We start from the raw sequence: 23,628 nt of genomic DNA on the forward strand, positions 1-23,628 counted from the left end.
GACGCTTAGGAGTGAGAAGCCATGGTCAGAGGGACTAATTAGATGTTAGTTCAAGGCATAGGAGTGTCAATCCCATGGCTAGGCATCACTTAAGACTTAATTCAACAGGTAACTCTTCATCTCTCTTCCTCCTTCCCCTATAATGAAATACTGGAATAATGAACTAAGAGTAGCTAAGATAATTATTATATATATATATATATATATATATATATATAATTAGATATATATGTGTAGGAAAAATTATGACTTAACTTAAGACTCTCAATTCAACAGATCAGGTCGACTGACTCCCTGAACAAAATTGCCAATCCAAGGCATCCAGAATTTACCCAGTTACATTAGCACATAGGGACCAGTCCTAGGGGAATAAGCAAAGTGTGACCAATGCTTCTCACTGTATGCCGAGGTTAAACATTAGTTTTGTACAAGAGGTTGCAGCCTCATGGTGCCCATCCATGCAGGGGAAAGCCCTTAGTTCTATTGTTTTAACAGTGCTCCATGATATTTGTGTTTTTGTATGAGGCCAGCAGATTTCCTAGGTGGCTAACCTACACAAGTTATTCAAAGATTTGAGTCCGGTATTTACCTAGTTGTATTATACAGGAGGGGAGCTATGCTTGTAGTGACTCATCTTTGTATCTTTCAGCATCTAGTTTATTCTTAAATTCTTGTATGGTTTTTGCATGTACTGTTGTTTTGTCCAATTTGTTCTAGACACCACTCTGTGAGGGAAACTTTTTTTTCCCCCCAGATCTCTTCTGAAAAAAAGTAGTTTCTCACACAGAGTGGTGGAAGTCAGGAACAAATTGGACGATTCATTCCATATGCCTAACTCCATGTCATGCTACTACAGTTTTTTTCATATATTTTAAGTGTCTTGGCATAAATTGGAATCTGGTCTGAGATCCTTTGCTGGTTGTAATTATAGGTATAATAACATAGAATAAATTAAGAAAAGCAATACTTGTTTCATAACCAGCATTACATTAAGAGGGGTACAGGAGTAATTAGGGAGGAACAACATGAGTTTAGGAAAGGAAAAGGATATATTGACAATCTAGGGATTCAATAAACACTGTTGAATATATTATAATATATATATTTACAGTAACATGTAAACATGGTATTCACTCTAGACATTATACAATGCTAGGATAAACAGGACTATTGTTTCATTGCGGAAAGAAAACTGGGGAAAAAGTATTTATACAACAGATGAAAAAATATATATATATATATATATAGACAATTATAAAAACCATCAAAATCTCAAAATTGTACCCACCACCTATCCAGAAGCAGCTGGAATGACCCCAAGTCCTTACTAGTTATGGTCCTTTGAGACGCACATCAGAGGAAATCATCTTCTCACAGTTTGTCTTCAAAATCCAACACCCTAACCTCCATCTGAAGTTGAAGACCCTGAGAGACTGGCACTCAGTTTCTGGACTGGGCTCAAGATGTCTATAAACTTTGACTCTCCTCCAATTTTTCATGCAAAAAGAGCAACCAACAACTACTACCATCTTCTGCATCTTCCTCCTCCTCCTGATTGTCATAGTAATTGACTTGCGCTGATATAACAAGCACAACAGTTCAATTTTTTTTCCTAGTCAGTGAAACATAAGGCAACAGTTACATTTAACTCACAACTTTCTCTCCATTGATCCAAATAACCCCTTTTACTGATTTACAAAAATCACAGCAACCTTTTTTACAAGACAGAGAGAATCTAGCAAGTTCTTTTGAATCTACAACAAATTTATATAGCTTTGAACCATAAATATAATTTCTATTTATACATTCACATGTTATTACTGAGAAATGAAATGGGTCTATTTCTCCCCCTTCAGTTGTTTCTTTCTTTGTATTAATTAAGTTTTTTACAAACGAGTAAGCACCTTCACGTGAAAGGGATGTTTCCTCCAAGGTGATATACTGTACCAAACTCAGAGTTCTATAAATGTCCCTTAAGAATTCACATTCTTTACCTGATGGATTTTCACAATGACTTGAGATCATCTCATCCACCAGTAATTCCATGGGCAGGCAGATTCGTATGTCTCCACATACATCTTTACGAAAAGTTACTTTACCACTCTTATAAGCAAACATGGAGCCCTCAAACTGCTGAAGAGCTCTAATCACATGATTGAATTCTGCTTTGATAAAATAGGTCCAATCTTCGTCAATACCATCTTGCCTGATGATAATTTCTTTGCCTCGAGGCTGAGGCTGTCTTCTCAATTCATCCCTTACTTCTTCTGAAAAACGTTGTTTTTTCCTAATTACATACTTTTTCTCCAAACTCTCTCCAAGGAGTCCTGGGATGTCAGAAACTCTTACTTTAGCTGAAGTGATGATCACCCGTTTCTTATCTAACCTATGTAGAAAACTTGCATCATTTATTCTAAAGCCATTCAATATGAGGCAATACAGTTGTTCTGGCAAAAGAATACTACTAAGAATATTGGTTTGTGATTTTGAAGCTTCCTGCCAGCCACTGTTGTAGCAGCTCATGGGTTCACATACATCCCTACTCCTTTTTCTATTGTCATCCTCTTGGTCTGTAAGACCTGTGACATCCATACTCTCATCCATGACACCTTTATCAGGGTTACTTTTCTTCACACCAAATGCACCTTCTACAGCAATGCCACTGTGAACAACTTTATTAGAGAAATCTAACTTGGTTACATTTATTTCATCCATGGGAATATCTTTATCCTCTTTATCCATGTCTCCTTTGGTTTTCAATTCTAATGTTTTTAATGTTCTGAAATTCTGTAAGTTAATTTTGTTATTTCCACTGAGATCCTCCAGAGTTACATTTAAAATACCTAAAAAAGTAAGGCACTTGATAGTAGCAATCTTGTTAAGAAGTTTCTGTATTGCTTTGTAATATACTATATTTAAGGAAATCCTTACTCTATCATTTTGCTCAAAGAAAGAATGATTCAATTTTTCCACATCCTCCTGGGAACTCATTTCAAAAGTAATATCTAATATCCTTAAAGACTCTAACTCTTTACAATGCAAGAGCTTATTCAGACTAGATATATCAAATACATGCACTTTAAGGGATATAAGCCCCTTTAGAGGACTTTCACTTCCCAATGGTTCTAGAGTCTTTGACAACAACATGGGTCCTTTGTATTCTAGAATAGACAAATTGGGAGATGGGCATCTTTCATTGATACTCTGACAGAAATCCTTAAGATTTTTTTCAATCTTACAGTCAAGACATCTTTTATGCAGAAATTCTCTGTCAATAACATTAACCTTTACACATAATTTGAAGGGAAATACCTCTAAACTTCTTAAAGCATTCCATAATATGTCTCCCACATCAAAGTTTAAGAAATCAATGCATAGCTTCAATGTAACAACTTTTTCTTTATTAACCTTCATTTTCTTTATTATATCACAAAAAATCTTAATGTTCTCCTCTCTGAGGTCCTGACAGTTAAAATACCATTTGTCATATTTATCTATGAGATTGGCTAAGAAAGTTATAATAGTCATTCTTGCTTTCTCCTTCCTTTTATCAGTACAGAAAGCTTCATCAATATGGAAAATAAATCCCCAACTCTGGAATGCTTCAATATCCTTCCTCCCTTTAGTTGTGAAAAGACATGACAAATATTTTTTTATGTGCACCTCAAATTTTTTAAACCTGCCAGTTATTATTGCTAAATAGCAAGCTAATTTGAAAGATCTCTTATAAAGATATGGTACCTGCCGACATTTTTTAAAAGTAACTACAGGATTTTCAATATAGTATTTAGCACACAAAAAATCCCGTAATAAAGTATGTGAGAACTTTCTGCGAGTAACCAAGTTATTCTGTCGCTTTTCTTCCGTGATTAAAAATCTTTTACTTATGACCTCTTCACAATCAAATTTTTCACTGACATAATCATTTTTCATGCTAATGGCATTGCATGCCTCTTTGCCAAGCCCTAATATAACACTCTTCTCCTTTTCTTTTAAAGACTCCATTTTCTTGTCATACAAGCACTGAATGAGGGTAATTTCCGAGGTATTGGGTGCATCTCCTCTTACACTGCTAAAAATGAATACTAGCTCAGGTGTGTTCAAAATCTTTTTACAATTGCAATTATTATATTTTTTCATAATGTTTTCATACTTCTCACCTTGATTCAGCTTACCCAACAACTCTGTCACCTGATTCTCATCCAGAGGTTTAACCTTTAATACATGTAAATTGTCTAGTTCCCATCTCTCAGCTTCAAAGTCAATTGATGTAGTAATAATCCAATTCCCCTCACTAATACATGATGCCATTTTCTTTGGACAGTTTGCATCAATATCTAAGATGACCAATATGTCTCTCATATGCAATTTCACCATTTCCTTTAGCTCATCTTCATTGTCTTTAAACAGATCAGGTGCAAGTTTCTTCAAGCCAGAAAAAAACATATCCATTGGGTTTTGCTGTTCATCTGTCCTTTTCTCATTCACAAAGACAACTAGCTTGAATATATCAGTTTTTGATTGCTGGTATGCTAACTGTGATACTACAGTAGATTTTCCACTGCCATAAACACCAGACAGTGCAATGACACAAGATCTACTTGTGCTTGATGTTCGATTCTCAGTAACGAATTTCTCCAAGGAAAGTATATTTCTGAAAGAAGAAAAAATTATTAGAAAATTATTTATTCTTTGATAATACAAGATATAAACAAAGGTACATGTATACAAACACTACAAAAAAAAAAAAAAAAAAAAAAAATATCTCCCATTATAAGGGAGATAGCCAGCCAAGGCATGCATCCACATTCCTACCCATCTCACTCCCATCCATCATACATTTGTTTCCTTTCTATCTTGGCTCTTTGTGGAAGGGCCATTCCTGCCTCCCACCCTCTGCCTGGGTCAGAAGCAATGCAGCATGCCACAGCATATCCACAGCAGAGCCTGACATCATAAACTGGTTCACCCTTGCCACTTCATTTAAAAGATGACCCTATCTCCTTTTCCCTTCATGAAAGAAAAAGAAGAAGAAGATGAAAAGATCAGGAGAAGTCCCTTTGGGCTATATCTTGTCCATTAAAAACCATTCTCTATTCACACCTATCTCTTGACATCTCCCATCCCTGCTCATAAGACATTACCTTTTTATTCCAGGTCCCTTTGACTACATTCATCCATCTCATTCTCAGTTTACCATTCAACATTACTCCATCCACTCTGCCTTCAACACCATTTTTGCTAGTCTTTCCTTGTTCTTTCCAAATGCTCAAACCACCCCAGTATTCTTTCTCCTGACCTATCTGCCACCTCATTTTTAATCCCTGCTCTACTCCTCACCTCCTTATTTTTTACACTATACACCCTTGTAGTCTCCACCATACTTCTCAAACACTTCATCTCAAACACATTTAACTTTCTCCTTTCTATCTATATACCAAAGGCCTCTTCCCCCTTATGAGGTATCCAGCCAAGGTATGCACCCACTCCCACCCATTCCACTCTCATGTGTTCCCTCTCATCTCATGGATGAAGGGTCATCCCGGTCTCTTGTCCACTACCCAGGTCAGAAACAATGCAAGACACAGTACATCCACAGCAGGTCTACTTCCTTTACATGCCAACCCTCCATCCTTGTCCCCTCATGCAAAAAATAGAGATGGGAAGAAATCCCTTTGAGCTGCATCAAAAGATCATCCATACACAACTATCATCCACTCACACCTATCCCCTGCCTTCTTCCTTCCCTGCTCATTAGACATTCTCCCCTTTTGTTCAAAGCCCCTCTCACCCCACCCATCCATCTTATCCTCAGTCATTCCCTCATGTTCACTCCATCCATCTCTGCTTTCCACTCTTTTTGCTAATATTTCTTCAGTCATTCTTTTCATGTGCACAAACCATCCCAATAATCTTTCACTAACCCTATCTGCCAGCTCCTTTTCTGCCCTTCCCCTCTTCACCTTCTCATTTTTCACTTTATCCAACCTTGTAACTCCTACCATACTTCTCAGATACAGTAAATCCTCTTTATACAGTACATATACATTCCCGAGAACCTTACCGCAAATTGAAATTACCGTATACCAAACCCATTATAACATGTAATAATAGGATATGTGTTCCAGCACATCAAAAGTCACCCCTACTGACATGAAAATACTGTAAATAGAATCAAGGGTAGTAATTACCAAATACCGTAACTGTGAATTTACCGGATAAAGAATTACCGTATAAGGAGGACTCACTGTATTTCATCTCAAATGCAATTGAACTTTTTCTTTCTACCTCTCTTAAATTCCAAGTCTCTGCCCCTATATAATGTTACAGGCACAATTACCCCTTCATACAATCTTCTCTTTACATTAATTCCCAGATGCCTATTCTCATGACATTTCTCAATCCCCCAAGTACTTGTTTCCTTCACTCTAGTTAAACTCTACCCCCACTCCATTTCCACATGTGACCCCAAATACTTAAACTACCCACTTCTTCCAGCATCTCTCTTTTAAGACATACTTCCAACTTGCTGCCACTCTCTCCCCTTATACATCTCATCATCTTTCACCCATATTTACTTTCAACTTTCTCATATCGCATACCTTCACAACCTCTGTCACTAACTGTCTTAGACTCTCCTCTGATCCCCCCCCCCAGTGTCACCCACAAACAACAATTGACGCACCTACCACATCTGTCCACTACCTCTGACCATCACTTTCACATTTACCTCTTGTTACCCCATCCATGAACACATTGAACAGCCATGGCAACATGACAGCCCTGATGAAGCCTCACCTTTATCTCAAACCACTTGCTCTTTTTCCAATCCTAACGCAAGTTCTACAACTCTCATAAAAACTCAACTGCCCTTACCAGCTTTCCCCAATTGCATATATCTGCAACCCCCCACATAGTGCTTTCCTGTCTAACCTTGTCTATCCTTCTCTAAATCCATATATACTTAACCTTTCCCAAAAACTTCTTGCAAATCTGCCTTGCCACAAAAATTTTATCACTTCATCCTCTACCTTTCCTAAACCCACACTGTTCATCACCCATTATTCACTGTTACTTTCTTAATCCTCTCAATCAGAACCCTCCCATACACCTTTTTAAATACACTTAACAAACTGATCCCTCTAAAACTACTAAATTCACATTTGTCCCCTTTTCTTTTGTAGAGAGGAATCATATTAAGGATTACAAGGAATTACAAAGGAAAAGCATGTCAACAGGAGACCTTTTAGTCCACAACTAGGTCACATGCAAAAAAAAAATAAATAAATAAATAAATAAAAATAAATAAATAAAATAAATAATGATAAATATTAAACAAAATATATAAAAATACTTTATAATTAATATAAAGTAAACATAAATCATAATTAAATGATAATAAATAAAATAAATAGGCATTACAGCATATTGCTTAGGTGCTTATCTGAATGAATCTTAAAACTTTGAACTGTACTACATTACACTACCTCGGCTGGAAGCTTATTCCATTCATTTACTACATGGTTGGCAGAGTTGTTTCTATCCACTTCCAAGTTAAATCTACTTCCTGACAGTTTAAGACTTACTTTTTGTCAATTTGCATTCCCTTAAACACAAAAACCTCTGTAGCCATTCCACTATAACTGTACCTCCCTTTTTCAGACACTAAGCACAACACCCATCCAACCTAGGTGTCTTATTAGCTCTCATAATTTTCAAAGCTCCTTGTACATCACCTCTTCCTACATCTCTTCCATTTTCCTCTTCCACCATAGTCATTTTCTTAGCTCCTCCCACTGCCACAATCAATCAATCAATCTCTATCCTCTTCCACATTCAACAACTCACTAAAATGTGAGTTGACAAGAGAGGCACACAAACACTTGCCACAACCTCTTCAAACACAGCATACCCACTACACTACATAGCAGAGCACCCACACCAAGAAACATCAAAACAACATCCAACAACCTATATCACACACACTCTTCTCTTCCTCCACAACCACTGGAGCCCAGATGCATATCCATAATCATATCACTCACTGCTCTATCAACAAACTGAAAGACAATCCATTGCTGCATGCCAGACTCCCTAAAATCCATCTCTCTGAATCCTCTCTCATCCAAAAGGACATAGTGGGCAGACTGTGTGTACTTGGACCCAGAAAAGGTATTTGATAAAGTACCTCACAGTTGACTTATGTGGAAAGTGGAGCATGTTGGGAGGACTGAATGGCAAACTACTAGAATGGATGAAAGACTTTTTGAAGGAAAGATGCATGAGAATAGTAATAAAGGATAAGATGTCAAGCTAGAGAGCAGTAACAAATAGAGTTCCACAAGGGTCAGTGCTTACACAAATAATATTTTGTATCTATGTCAATGACATGATGGAAGGAACAAGCTATGCCAACATGTTTGCAGATGATGCAAAAATCATGAGAAGAGTGATCAATGAGGAGGATGGTAGACTACTCCAAAAAGATCTAGATACTAGTTTTTCATGGAGCCATGAATGGGAAATTAATTTCAATATCAAGAATTGTAAAGTACTGGAAATGGGAAACAGTAGCAAAAGGCCATCCTTAATCTATTCCTTGGGAAGTGAAACCATTATAAAAGCAAAAGAGGAGAAATATTTGGGAGTCTTGATTTAAGACAACCTGTCATCTGACAGACATATCAGCAGGATTGTGGGGGAGATATGGACTACTGTGGAAGATTAAAGTGGCATTCCACTATATGGATGAAGGGATGATGAAAAAACTCATTGGAACCCTGATACATTCAAGACTGGAATATGCATCAGTAATATGATCCCCACATAGAGTGAAGGATATAAGCAAGATCAAGAGAATACAAAGGGTAGCAAGCAAACTGGTCCCCTGCTTGGTAGATACACCACATGAGGAAATAAAGTATTGGGTCTGTCATCTTTGAAAGATCAAAGAGAAAGTGATATAATTACTGTGTTCACATCACTAACATGGACAGATTGCATTGACAGATGAGGTGTATCCTGATTAATGATGGAAGGGTTTAAGAGGTGATGGTAATAAATTAAGGGCGTGTCGCCAGTGATCATTCGAAAAATTCTGGTACATGAGCAAATTTTAGGTAAATATTTCAAAAGAAACTCTATGATGGTGGCAACACTCATACAAAGTTATACAACTGTATTTCGTTTCTATTTTTTCATACAGCATAAAATAGATCAAATATTGGCAATCTCTGGCAACCCCATTGCATAAAAAACATTCTGTATATTGAAATAGTATCAACATTTCTATAGCTACTTCGTTTTTTTCTACAGAATTGTGTTTATGGAGATATTTGGCAACTCCTCCCACCAGCATACCCCACAAAGACAGTGGACAGGGCACCAGTATTCTTGAAAAGGTCAAAGTAAGGTGTCGTCGCTCCTGGCATTCTCACTGTACACAACAATTTTGATTCCTCACCCTGTATTGTTGCTGTGACCATGGAAAAATTAACAAGAAACAAGAGAGGGCCCATGAGTGCCTGAAATAGAAACAATAATGAAAAAGACAGAGAAAAGCAGCACAGCTGCACCCAGCACTCCGCAAGCATCTACTAGCCATGCCCACCTTACACCTCCACCCACACCACACCACTCACCCTCACCTCACACCTCATTAGCAAAGAGAAAATTGGAGATTTGCTATACATTGCAACTATCAAACAAATCGTCGCAAAAATTTAAATCCCCCATCCTGTAAAGTTTATGTTTTTGTTCTTTCTGTTGTGATATCTTCAGTTGTTCTTTATGGATTTTTGTAATTTTTGTTTCATTTGAAAGAAAACATTGTGCTCTTATTTTCTACAGTAAAAATAAAAGAAATTTGATATATTTTCATTTTTCTATTTATGAAACCTGAATTTTGCAGCATTTTTTAATTATTCAGAGAAACAAATTAATAAAAAATCAATCCAATAGTTTTTGTTCATTTCATACCAATCTGAATGATGTGGAAGGGTTTTCCATTAAGTAATTAGAGCTTCACTAGAGCTCACTATATCTTCACTATATCTTCATGGGAGGAACACAATACCCTGAGGAATTATACACTAATGTAAGGGGTTATTATACCTAAGTTCATTAAATCCATATTTGAAAATTTAATTTCACCTACTCTATAAAGTGATCCAACACTCCCTTAAGAAAGATCATATGTCTATGGGGTATAAAGAAATACATATTCCATATAGATGCATATGTGGAATACCTTAGGTGATATAGCCCAAGTTCCAACAATACATGAGTACAATTCTAAATATGATAATTGGAAATCAAGGGTATAGATTAAGTTGCAACTGTACATGAATTTGAGTCTAGTTAAGTTAAAAAATTAGAGAATGGGAGACAGGATCCAACAAGCATTTCTCCTTTCCTGTATACTACAATTAGGTAAGTACAGCCCACCTAGCCAGACTGTGGTGCGGCCACTGCACAGCCCTTCTAAGCTACCAGAGAAGGTTGGATGACTGCATCACAGGTAATTGTCCAGGATGTAATACTTCACCCTATACTATTCAATACTATATGGAAGACTGCACTGTACACAACCACACACAAATAGCACAATATACACTCTATGATGGATTTACGGGAAAACATCATTCCAGCCATGGGAACAACAACAATGCTCTAAAATATTCTACCTTTTACCCTTACTGCCTTCACTTCCATTAACATCTGTCCATTTGTACCTTTTACCTTTTCCTCTCTACCTGACTCACATCCCCCATAACTCTTTAACCACTTCCATATGGTGATGCCTACGTAGGCGGCATGAGGAGCAAGTGGGTACTCGATGATGCCGACATCGGCATCTTGATTATATTTATTGTAGTTGTCCCTACGTAACCTCCATTCTCTCTAAATTGGCTTCATCATATTTTCTATGGTTATCAAAATACATGGGTGAAAGAGAATGAACGATTGAGCACTGACTTTATTTTTTATAATGCAATTATTTGATGCAACATCGCACATCGGGCAGCTAATGCTGCCAGATGTGCGATGTGCCCTGGAGTGAAGAGATTAACCTTTTCTTCTTTACCTGACTCACCCCCACCCCATTCAACTTCTTTCCAAAAAGTCTTTTTATTCTTTTCAAAATATTATGTTATATTTCTATCCCATTTTACATCTGCTCTCCTCTTTGCCTCCTTTATCTTACATCTTGCTTCATCTCTCTCTTGTATCTCTCATATGCTTACTGGGTACCACTTTGCAACCAATCCACATGTGCTCAATTCCTTTCTTCTACTATCATCTTCACTTCATCATTCCACCACTTACTACCCTTCTTTCTATGCCCTCCCATCCGTCTCATCCCACATAACATCTTTGCACACCTTGTCACTTCCTCATTACAAACCCATTCCTCTTCTACTCCCACCTCTTCTCTATCCTTCACCAGTTCCAACATTTCTCTCACCTTCTGGCATTCTTTATCATTTTCCTTCTCATTCAAATTGTTTCTTCTAAGCACCTCTCTACCTTCTGTTCATTTCCTCTTTCTCCACCTATCCACCACTCAACTTCCCTTCTACCAAAATATGACCTGACACTCCCCCACTTTCTTCCCTAAGAGTATGGGCATCCAGAACTCTTCCTATCCTTCCTTTGGATACCACTACATAGTCCATCAATACCTTATTAATCACCTTTCCATCCACCACCATTTCCCATGTATACTTATGTTTGACTTTCTTAACCCCTTCCATACGGTGATGCCTACATAGGCGTCATGAGGAGCAAGTGGGTACGCAAGGCTGCCATATCGGCGTCTTGATTATATTTATTGTAGTTGTACCTGCGTGACCCCCATACTCTGTAAACTGGTTTCATCGTATTTTCTATGGTTATCAAAATTCATGGGTGAAAAAGAACGAGCATTACAGGGGTTACTTTATCTTTTATAATGCGAGTATTATGACACAACATCGCACGTCTGGCAGCTAATGCTGCCCACGAGATTTTGGCCCGGAGTGAAGGGGTTAAACACCAGGTTCTATCATCAACTCTCTAAACATATCTCAAATATAGTCTCCACTACAATTTTTACCTAGCACTCCAAACTTCATATCCTTCCTTTGGATACCACTACATAGTCCATCAATACCTTATTAACCACCTTTCCATCCACCACCATTCCCCATGTATACTTATGTTTGACTTTCTTAAACACCATGTTCTATCATCAACTCTCTAAACACATCTCAAATATAGTCTCTACTACAATTTTTACCTAGCACTTCAAACTTCACTATTATTTCATCTACTGGTTCATCCCTACTCCAGCATTGAGACTCCCAACACTACTACATTGATATTCCTCCCAAAATTCTCTAAGCACTCACATTTATCTAGAAAGGCTCCCTTTTCTCTACACACTTCTCATTACCAGACCTATATGTGCTTACAAAAACCCACTTCTCACATTCCAGTTTCATCTTCACTCAATTTAACTTTGAAGGTATTTCCTCCACTCCACATGCTTTTCTACCTCATCACTTACTATCACAGTTACTCTTTCCCTCTCTAACCCACTCCTCACTCCCAACACTACACTCTCCCCACCGCACCCCCGAATTGAAAATCACCCCTTTCAATTAAATTTCACCTAGCACCAACACGTCAATCTTCCTTTTCACAAATATAGTATCTCTTCCTTCTTATCTTAATCTATGCCACAACCACAAACATTTAATGATCCAAGTTTTAGGATTCTGGTTGGAAATTTGCCAGATCCTCTCAAGACTAGATTTTTTATTGATAAGCATACAGACAGCAGGATACCTAGTCCCATCACCTTGTCCCACTTTGTCACCTTTAATATTTTGCATGGGAAACACAGTGGCAGAATTATTTTCTCCCTCTACTACAGGGAACACTGGGGAAAAGAAATAGTATACTGAAAGATGTGTTAAAGAACAATTTCTTGGGAACCACATAATGGAGGGGTAGTCATAGCAAAAAGTAGCATTATTCCTCTAGGGGTAGAGATTTTACTCTGACCTAGACAAATGATGTGTGGCTCTAGTCCATAGGGGCATCCTAAATCGGTCCCTAAAGCACTGGCTGCATGCAACTATGATATTTATACTGCACAATAACATGTAACCAATGCCCAAGTATGGGGTACTGACTTCCCAATTGTTGTAGGCACAATTGCACCTTCATATCCAAATTGATTTGGATTCAGTAGTTTTTTTCTTCCAGATGTTTTATCCATCTACTTTTGATAACTTTTTCACATATTTTTGCTACTGTGCCTAACAAGCACATTAGCAAAAATATGTGAAAAAGTTACCAAAAGTAGATGGATTAAACATCTGGAAGAAAAAACTATACTGAATCCAAATCAATTTGGATTTAGACAAGGAAGATCATGTACAACAAACCTGACCTGCTTCTATTCAAGACTAAGATAAATAATACAAGAAAGGGATGGATGGGCAGACTGTGCCTTTCTAGACCTACAAAAAGCATTTGATAAGGTACCACACAAGAAACTAATAAGAAAAATAGAATCAATAGGTGGCATCAGAGGAAAATTATTGGAATGGATGGAAGACTTCCTGACTGGGAAAAAAAATTATGGTAGTAACTAGAGACAAATACTTGAATTGGGAAGAAGTAATAAGTGGGTGTCCTGCAAGGTTCGGTACTGGCTCCAATCATGCTTGCCAAATATATAAATGACATGGATGAAGGAGTAGAGTGTTATATGAATTTCTTCGCAGATGACGCAAAAATACTAAAGAAAGTAAAAACAGAGGAGGATTCTGAATCATTAAAGCGTGACACTAGACAAACATATCAATAAAATAGTTGGAGAAACCTTCAATCTATTAAGGGGGTATGCAACACCTAGGAGTCATTTTCTAGACTATTAACCCCTTCCATATGGTGGCACCTACATAGGCGTCATGAGGAGCAAGTGGGTACACGAGGATGCCGACGTTGGCGTCTTGATTATATTTATTGTAGTTGTACCTGTGTGACTCCCATACTCTGTAAACTGGCTTCATCATATTTTCTATGGTTATCAAAATTCACGGGTGAAAGAGAGAATGATTAATACAGCGGTGACTTTGTTTTTTATAATGCGAGTAGTATGACGCAACATCACACATCTGGCAGCTAATGCTGCCCACAAGATTTTGGCTCGTATTGAAGGGGTTAAGAGTAAAGAGCTGAAACTTCTCAGGTAAATAGGTATCCGTGTTGCCTACATTTTAGGTGAAACAGAATGTGTGTACATATGTACACATATACGTATACCAGTAACGACATTTAAAAGTGCACAGCATCATAATACGTGGACCAATTTGTTATATATTTTGGCTATGATTGGTCAGTAGGTACACCTAGGGCCGGTCATTGAGTAATTGAACAATTTCCTTTATACTTTTGCATACAGGCATTTCAATTTTAATGTCCGGCAAAAATTGTGAAAAATAAAAAAATTTTGGTCTTGTTCCCATTATTACTCCTAACTCTTTCATCCTAATCAAAATTTTTCGAATGACTGGCCCTGGAAGTTCCTAAATGTAATATTCCCTGTAAGTTTCATCTACATCTGATATATTTTACATTTTTTATGATTAAAAGAAAGTAAAAAAAAATATCGAACGGAGATATGGCAACTTGAAATATAAATATACAGTGAGACCTCTCATTAACAGACATTAATTAGCTGTATTTGCGGTGTTTTCACTGTTTTTCGGTGTTTTGGAGTGGTTTTTGGGTGGCATTGTGATTGCACGTACTAAACAACAGCACCAAAAACACCGAAAATACCGCAAACACAGCTAATTAATGTCCGCTAATAAGAGGTCTCACTGCATCTGTAACTTGCTTATAGTTTCATCAATTTCACTTATTTTTTCATGGCTTAATTCTTATTATATAATGGGTAAGTACAGTAAACATCATCGACATATTTCAATTATAAGTACTTTAAATACTGAAAAACTAAAGTATAAGTATATCACAGTAGTGGCGACGCACAGACGACACCATCATATAATTTGTTTTTTTGCATCTTTGTCGGTTTCTTCATATGAAACCTCACTGCTGGGGGTCTTCGGGGTATCTAAACCATTGGAAAGAGGGTGCCTTTGGAAGTGAATCCTCTCTTACTCCACGAACCATCAATAGTAACTTTTACTTCTTTTACTTCCAGTAAAGTTGGGTCATCCTTTTCTAATGCTGTATGTATATGTTCCTTTGCTTTTTCCAAGAATTCCTCATATTTCTTTATGCTGGTCTCTATAATATGATGGCTAAGTTCACTAAACGTCTTGTGATGTATCATTTTCATGTTCATTGCCATGCACATTTTCTGTACTGCAACATAACCATCCCCACAGTGTAAGCTGGCCTCCACAGCTCTGTTATGTACTTCATAACTTTCATTTCCACTGCCTGGTGAAGTACACCATTTGCTCTTTTCAGAGCACAAATTGCATTCTGCCTGAAATGTCTTCACCATTCCACATTCTCCTATCACTTCAACACACATCTCCTCACCACACTGGCATCTAACAAGTGAATTTATCCACTGCAAAAAACTGCTCTTCTCCGTAATCATAAAATTCATGTTCATTCTTATCTCCCCTCTGTACAATTTCAGAACTAATATCTAATTTTCTTGCTGTATTCGAGATGAATGAAGTACTTGATGGTGTAGACCTGGCTACAGGTGTTGAGAGAGGTGGAAGTGAGAGCAGTGGTGGAGTGAGAGGTGGTGAGGTCTTGGCTAGTCGTCTTTGACTGTTTGCCATCTTTAACTGTTGTTTTTTTGTCATTGTAGATGTTCTTTTGTTCTTTTTGCTACCCATGATGACTGTACTAATGAGTAATATGTACTAGCTAAGGTAATACTGTATATTGCCAGGAGAGCTCATGAGACATGCGTACTCTCCCTTTCCAAGCTAGCAGGTAACTGACGTCCAGCTGAGCTCAACGTTGGCAAGAGCTATCCCTCCACCCTCGTACTGGCCGATGAAGCTTTGGCCGAGTGTAAATTCAATTGAATTTCAACGTTATTCGATGCGCCTGAAGGTCCTAAGTGGCACGCCTCCCTCTAGTGTGGGTTGCGCCTTTAACTCTGTCCATTTAAACCCCGCCCAAGACATTTAAATTGCACGCAGCTGGAAAATTATTTGTCAGGATTTATTTCTAAATGGTATACAAGCATTTTGAACACAGTTTTGAAAAATGTTATATCTTGACCAAATTCACCCCCCTCCCAGGTGTCACGTACCCCCTTAACCTCTTCCATATGGTGCCGAATACGTAGGCGGCATGAGGAGCAAGTGGATACACGAGGCTGCCATATCGGCGTCTTGATTATATTTATTGTATAAATGGTATACAAACATTTTGAACACAGTTTTGAAAAATGTTATATCTTGACCAAATTCACCCCCCTCCCAGGTGTCACGTACCCCCTTAACCTCTTCCATATGGTGCCGAATACGTAGGCGGCATGAGGAGCAAGTGGATACACGAGGCTGCCATATCGGCGTCTTGATTATATTTATTGTAGTTGTTCCTGCGTAACTGACATACTCTCTAAACTGGCTTCCATCACATTTTCTATGGTTATCAAAATTCACGGGTGAAAGAGAGAACAATTGATATAAGAAGTGACTATTTTTTATGATGTGAGTATTATGACGCAACATCGTACGTCTGGCAGCTAATGCTGCCCGCGAGATTTTGGCCCGGAGTGTAGTGGTTAAGGTCAATGAAAGTGGAGTATGCAGCAACACTATGGACACCCAATGCTAAAAAGAATATAAATAAATTAGAAAGAATACAGAGAGCAATGACAAAGTTGGCATCAACTCTCTCCAAATTAACATGCGAATAAAGATTGTCCAAATTGGAATTACCAACTATGGAACAACAAAAGAGAAAGAGGAGATCTGCTGAATATTTATAAAATCATGAAAGGAATGGAAATCCTACATAGGAATGATTTCCTAAAATGGGACAATGGAAAAACAAGAGAACACAAAAAGAAACTCAAAAAGGATAACTACAGAGGAAATCTGAAAAAAAAAAAAAGCTTCCCACATAGAGTACTGGATACCTGGAATAATCTAGATAAAGAAAAAGTGCGTGCAAACACTATTCAAGATTTTAAGAAAAAAATTGATGCTGAAAGATACAAAGACAGGTGACCACGAGCATAGCTCCCTTCCCATATAATACAACTAGGTACAGTACATATAATCTCTTTGCATCCATCCCCAGATACCTATTTCTCATGACACTTCTCATTCCCCTAACTTGCTTCTTTCACTCTACAGGTTACCTCCACACCCACTCCTCCATTCCTTGCTACATGCGACACTACTACTTAAAATCATCCACTTACTTTTGCCTCCTTTATGACTGACCTCCACCTCACTGCCACCTTCATCCTTTGTACATCTAATCACTTTGCTTTCACGTACCTTCCTATACTCCATTACTACCTTAGACACAAGCAGTGTCATTGTAAGAGGCCGGTAGATAGAGGTAGACATTTAGGTAAATCGAGGGGTAGGAGGAAAGGAAGTAAACATTTATAGTCATTTTATTAGGATGTTATGATACAATGGCCAACTTCGGGTTGCATAGTTGCTGAATTGCAGAATGGCAGAGTGCCATCTGGTGTTTGTAAACTTAGATTGGGATATCGAGAGGTACTGAGGTGACTGATTGTAAATAATGCTGATGTAGCAAAAATTGTAAGCATACAAGCCGTTTCCGTTGCGACATAATGCTTACGTAATAATATCATTTGAAACAGTATAACAGCCTCTCTGATTGGAGAAAAAGGTGGAGGAGAAAAATTATTGGCACAGGGAGGTAAACTCACGCCCTTAAGGAGTGGCACTTGTTTGAGAAGTAAAAGGATATTGGATGAATGAAATAGTGATGTCAGAACGAAGGTGGCTTGACGTATTGTAGAGGGATCCCAAAGGGGACTCTCTGGGTGAAGCTCACAAAACCAAGTAGTAGAATGAAGATAGAAAATCACCCTCATTTAATTCACCCCTCAAGCTTTGAGTGAAGGAATAGGCATGGGGCCTAAAGAACAATTTTACTATACAGAAGAATAAGAACTTCTCTAGAGATTACTGCAACCGGCAGTAAGTCATCAAGAAACTATAACTGGCTCACCTCCCATTTCCCTCCACTTTCTTTAACCATCTCCAATCCTAAGCCCATCACCCTTGTATTTACCTCACCATTCCATCTATGTACACACTGAACAGTCGTGGTGACATAAAACAACCCTGGTGCAGTCCCACCCTCACCTCAAAGCCACTCTCATCATTCCTGGTCCTAACACAAGGTCTGTTACTCATGTCAAAGTTTTGATTGTCTTTAACAGTTTTTCCCTTATCTCATATATCTGCAATATCTCCCACAATAACTGTCAACCCTGTCATAAGTCTTCTCTAGATCCACAAAGGCCCACAAAACATTCTTACCTTTTGCCAGAAACTTCTAGCATCTGCCTTTCCACAAAAATCTGATCCTCACCCTCTACCTTTTCTATACCCACACTGTTCCTCACTAATTACTTCCCCTGCTTCTCTCCTAATGCTCAAGTAAAATAATCCCATATGCCTTTCCAACTATCCTCAAATTGATCCCTCTAAAACTACAACATTCACTTTTGTTCAACTTTCCTTTGTAAAGGAGAACTAAGCAAGCACACCTCCAGTCTTCTGGTATATTCCCCTCCCTTAGGCACACATTAAAATCACTTTTTTCACTAGGATCAAGGAAACACCTATGTACTTACAGAGAAGTTATGGCTTTCAAGTGACCACTATGGTGTAAAAGTATCCAGTTTGACAAAGTGTATTTATTAATGTATAAAATGGAGTAAGGAAAAGGAGAAAAAAGGGATAATGATCCAATGAAGAGAGGAGTGGACATGAACAGAGTCGAATTGCCACTAGGAGTGATACCAAAAAGTACTTGTTTAAACAACACCCCAAAATCAACTCTAAGGTGGTAAATTATGTTTTTTCAGGGTTTCAAAGAGAAAAAGGAATATTAGGTAAAGGTTTAGATGTAGGAAGAGAAACTAGGTATAGCTGTGTACTAAGAAATCGAGAAATTAACAACTTGGAGGAACTAATAGATTTAAGAATAGATTATATAGCAGTGCACAGAGAAATGACCAATCTACGAAAAGCTAATGAATAAATGAACAGAGAGCTTAATGACCTAAAAAGTTAACTAAGTATAGTCAGAAGTGATAATGAAAGAAAGAAAAATGAAGACAGAAACAAAAATGAGGAACTGAAAAAGAGAGGTCAAAGAGCAAATACAAGCAGTGACTGAAAAAGTTGGAGAATCAATTACAGAGATGGATCTCCTAGAAATAAAAAATTAATGGAAACAAGAACGAGAATTCCAGAAAATAACATTTACAGAAATAGTACAATGGCAGGTAGAGGAAAATGCTGAAGAAACAGTAATTAAAGAAAAGGAAAACTGGATAAGAGACACAGTGGGTAAAAAAAATGCATTGTAGTTTATGGTATTAAAGAAAAATATAACGTATACAAATACCAAAGAGAAAAAGAAGAGAAAGAAATTGCAAAGGAAATTCTGAAAGTGGTTCAAGAACAGGGACAAGAATTGGACAAAGATACTGAGGTGCATAGAGTGAGACAATTCTCTAGAAAAAAACACTACAGGCCACTAAAAATCAAACTAAGGACTCAAATGATGACTGAAGAGGTACTATCAAAAGCAGCAAAGCTAGCAAATAGTGAAAATTATACAAATTATGGATAAATAGGAAATGATCGATGTAGGAAGTAGAGAAAGAAAAGGCATGCAGAAAGGAAGCAAATGAAAAAAAAAAAAAAGAAGAAGAATGGAGACTGAAACAGTTTTTTTTGGAGAGTACTGGACCTGAGGCTGAGAAAATGGTAAAGAAAAAAAGAAAAAAAAAATGTAAAAAGAGAAGAAAATAATTTTTTTTTAAAATAACATACACATAGACAGTATGATTTCTGGACTAAACAAATTAAATTACTATCTGTTAATAGAGAAACCAGACATAATGGGAATTGTGGACACAACATTAAAAGGTCTACTACTATCAAATACTGTGGGACAAGGTCTATACAACCATTGGGTGAAAAACAGGATGGAAAAACAGGGTAGGAGTCATGTTTTTGATTAAGAAAGGTTTAAATGTGACAAAGATAACAAAAGGAAAAAATAATGTGGGATTGATTATGATTAAAGTTGAAAACACAAATATGAAAAGTAGAAAATTTATAGTAGTATGTGTGCCCCCAAAAACACAGGCTTGGACTGATAGAGATCATTCCAAAATACTGTTAGACACAAAGAATGCATTGAATTATTGAAAGAAGGAGGAAACATGGTAATTATGGGTGACTTTAACTCATGGGAAATATATTAGGGAGAAATGACAGTAAAAGGTGGAGAGGAACTTTGGGGAAATAGTCTACTGGATATGACCACTGAGTACACATTGATCTCCATGGGTGAAGGAAAATACCAGATATAGAAACAATGAAGACCCATTGAGACTAGACTTAATATTCACATCAGAGCCTGAAATCATGGACAAGACACCAGTTGGGAAGAGTGACCACATACTAATAGAGTTCAAACTAAAAGAACAAAATTCTGTTAGAAGAAATGAGAAACATAGAAAAGGAAGACTAATGTACAACAAAACGGACTTCAATTTTTTTTTCTTTTTTTCAAAATGCTAACTAGGAAAATTTTGTAAATGAAGAAACAATGATGAAAGAGAAGTGGAACATACCAAAAGAAAATATACAAGGAAGAATAGATAAATATGTACCAAAGAAGAAACAAGGGTATACATAAAGTGTTGGTATAACAAAAAGTGTAGTGAAGATAATGATAGAAGAGACAAAGCCAGGAAAAGATGGGAAAAAAAAAACGACCAAATGGCAAACACATCAAACTAAGAAACAAATATGTAAAATTATGCAGGGAAGAAAAAAGAAACTATGAAAAAGACATAATAGAAAAATGAAAGGACCAACCTAAACTGTTCTACAGGTATGTAAATGACAAACTAAAAGACAAACATGAAATAGTGAAACTGCACAAAGGAAATAAAGAATATATAGATGATGTAGAAATGGCTGAAATTATGATAAAACATTTTGAATCTGTATTCATAATTGAAAGCTCACAAAATTGGGAGGAAGAACAGAAAGATGACAGGCCATCCCTGTATCCCATCCACTGCCCTAGATCACAAGCCATGCAACAAAATACAGCACATATACAAATTGCTTCACTTGTTTGGCAACTCCCTCTATCCCTTCATGCAGGAAAATAGAAGATTGGTGTAAATTCCTTTGGGCTATGTCAAAATATCATTTACACATAACTACTCCCTAAACCCTCCCCATTCCCCATCCCCTCCCTTCCATGCATCACAGTATTATCTATACACAGCCATTCCCCACTCACCCCTATCTCCTGCCTTCCCCCTTCCTCAACAGCTCTTGCTCAATATCCCTTTCACCCCATCCATCCATCTCATCCTCAGTAGTCCCCTCATGTTCACTCCATCCACCTCTGCTTTCCATACCTTTTACTTATCTTTATTCACTCACTCTTTCCATGTATCCAAAATTCCAATACTCTTTCATCAGCCCTACCTGCTATCTCCTTTTCCACCCCTATTCTCCTCCTCACCTCCCTGTTTCTTGCTCTATCCAACCTTGTAACCCCTACCATACTTCTCTGACATTTCATCTCAAGCAAACTTAGGCTCCTCTTTTAAATTCCATATGCCCCATAAAGTAATGTCAGTACAATCACCCCTTCATATAATTTCCTCTAAACTCTGTCACTAGATCCCTTAATCCCTCCACTGACCCTGCCACAAGTGTAGTGTCATCAACAAACTACAACTGGCTCACCTCCCACTTTTCTCCATTTTCTTTAACCACCTCCAGTCCCCTGCCCATTACCCTTGCATTTACATCCTGCACCACCCCTTCCATGTATAAAATGAACAGCCATGGCAACATGACACATCCCTGATGCAGTCCCATCTTTACCTCAAAGCACTTGCTCTCTTCATTTTCAATTCTAACACATAACTACTCTCATAAAAAACTCGATTGCCCTTAACAGCTTTCCCCTAATCCCATATATCTGCAAAACCTCCCACAGTGCTTTCTTGTCTACCCTGTTGTAACCCTTTAGCAATCCATAAGTCCCAAAAAATATCCTTACCTTTTCCTAAAGTTTTTTTCACACATCTGGTTTACCACAAAAATCTGATCCACATAACCACTACCTGTCCTAAAGCCACTGTTCCTCACCAATTACTCCCTGTTCCTTTTCTAATACTCTCAATCAAAACCCTCCCATAAGCCCTCCCAACTACACTCAACAAATGATTCCTCTGAGACTACTACAATCACATTTGTCTCCTTTTTCCTTGTAAAGCAGAAATGAACAGGCACTACTCCAGTCCTCTGTCACTCTACCCTCCCTTAGACACTCATTAAACAACCTCAGTGGCCAGTCCACTATTACTGTACCTCCCTTCTTCAGATACCCTGCATGACACCCATCTAACCCAGGTGCCTTACCTGCTCTCATCATTTTAATAACTATTTGTACCTCATCTTTTCTTATTGTTCCTCAATTTTCCTCATCCATCATTGTCATGCTCTTAGCGCCTCCTACTGTTATCACCAATCCATGTATATATACATATATATATATATATATATATATATATATATATATATATATATATTAATCTAGTTGCGTATTCCAATTTTGGTGTTATCAGTGTAACTAGTATTTTCTCTATCCTTTCTTCATCCATCTACTCAAAGGCCTCTTTCATTGATATAAGTTAAAAGTTTCTCCGACTAATTTGTTGACATGTTTGTCTAGTGTCATGTCGTTTTGAGATGGTTACTCCTGGGTCCCTTTCTGAGTTTATTTTTTTACTTCCTTTGTACCACTTTAGTATTGACCTGAGATTCTATTTTTGCTATTTCCAAATTCCATTATACTGCATTTCTTAATGTTAAAATTCACTTCATTCTTTTGACTCCATTTCCAGACTTTGTCCAGGTCTTCTTGAAAAGATTTGCAATCTTCCTCTGTACTTATTCTCTTTAATAGTTTTGCATCATCTGCAAAGAAGTTCATATAACATTCCATGCCTTCATCCATGTCATTTATATAAATAGCAAACATTATCGGAGCCAATACAGAGCCCTAAGGGACTCTGCTTATCATATCTTCCCAATTTGAGTTCTTGTCTCTAAGTATCACCCTCATTTTTCTTCCATTCAATAAATCTTTCATCCATTCCAATAATTTTCCTTGTATTCCACCTATTGTTTAAATTTTTCTTAGTAGCTTTTTGTGTGGTACTTTGTCAAAAGCCTATTGTAAGTCCAAGAAAGCACAATCTGCCCATCCGCCTCTTTCTTTTATTATTTCAATCTTGAGTAAAAGCATATTAAGTTTGTTATACATGATCTTCCACTTCTAAGACCAATTTGTTTAGGG

At 37.4% G+C, this 23,628-nt stretch overlaps 1 protein-coding gene across 8 annotated transcripts in view; it reads right to left on the bottom strand.

The window, feature by feature from the left end:
* Window positions 1-1,086: 1,086 nt before the first annotated feature.
* LOC143038384 (uncharacterized) overlaps window positions 1,087-23,628 on the bottom strand; it is a 64,207-nt gene continuing 41,665 nt past the window's right edge. For 7 of the 8 annotated variants that reach the window (XM_076207510.1, XM_076207493.1, XM_076207501.1 and 4 more), the window contains exon 4: window positions 1,087-4,654. In XM_076207510.1, coding sequence (XP_076063625.1) covers window positions 1,645-4,654 — 3,010 coding nt within the window. In that variant the 3' untranslated portion in view covers window positions 1,087-1,644. Of the gene's footprint in view, window positions 4,655-9,360; window positions 9,525-23,628 lie in introns of all 8 variants that reach the window. The other variant, XM_076207547.1, reaches the window with a different exon arrangement.

Source organism: Oratosquilla oratoria, chromosome 2 (genome assembly GCF_046742065.1).
Source record: "Oratosquilla oratoria isolate Oo_2021 chromosome 2, ASM4674206v1, whole genome shotgun sequence".
NCBI classification, from domain to species: domain Eukaryota; kingdom Metazoa; phylum Arthropoda; class Malacostraca; order Stomatopoda; family Squillidae; genus Oratosquilla; species Oratosquilla oratoria.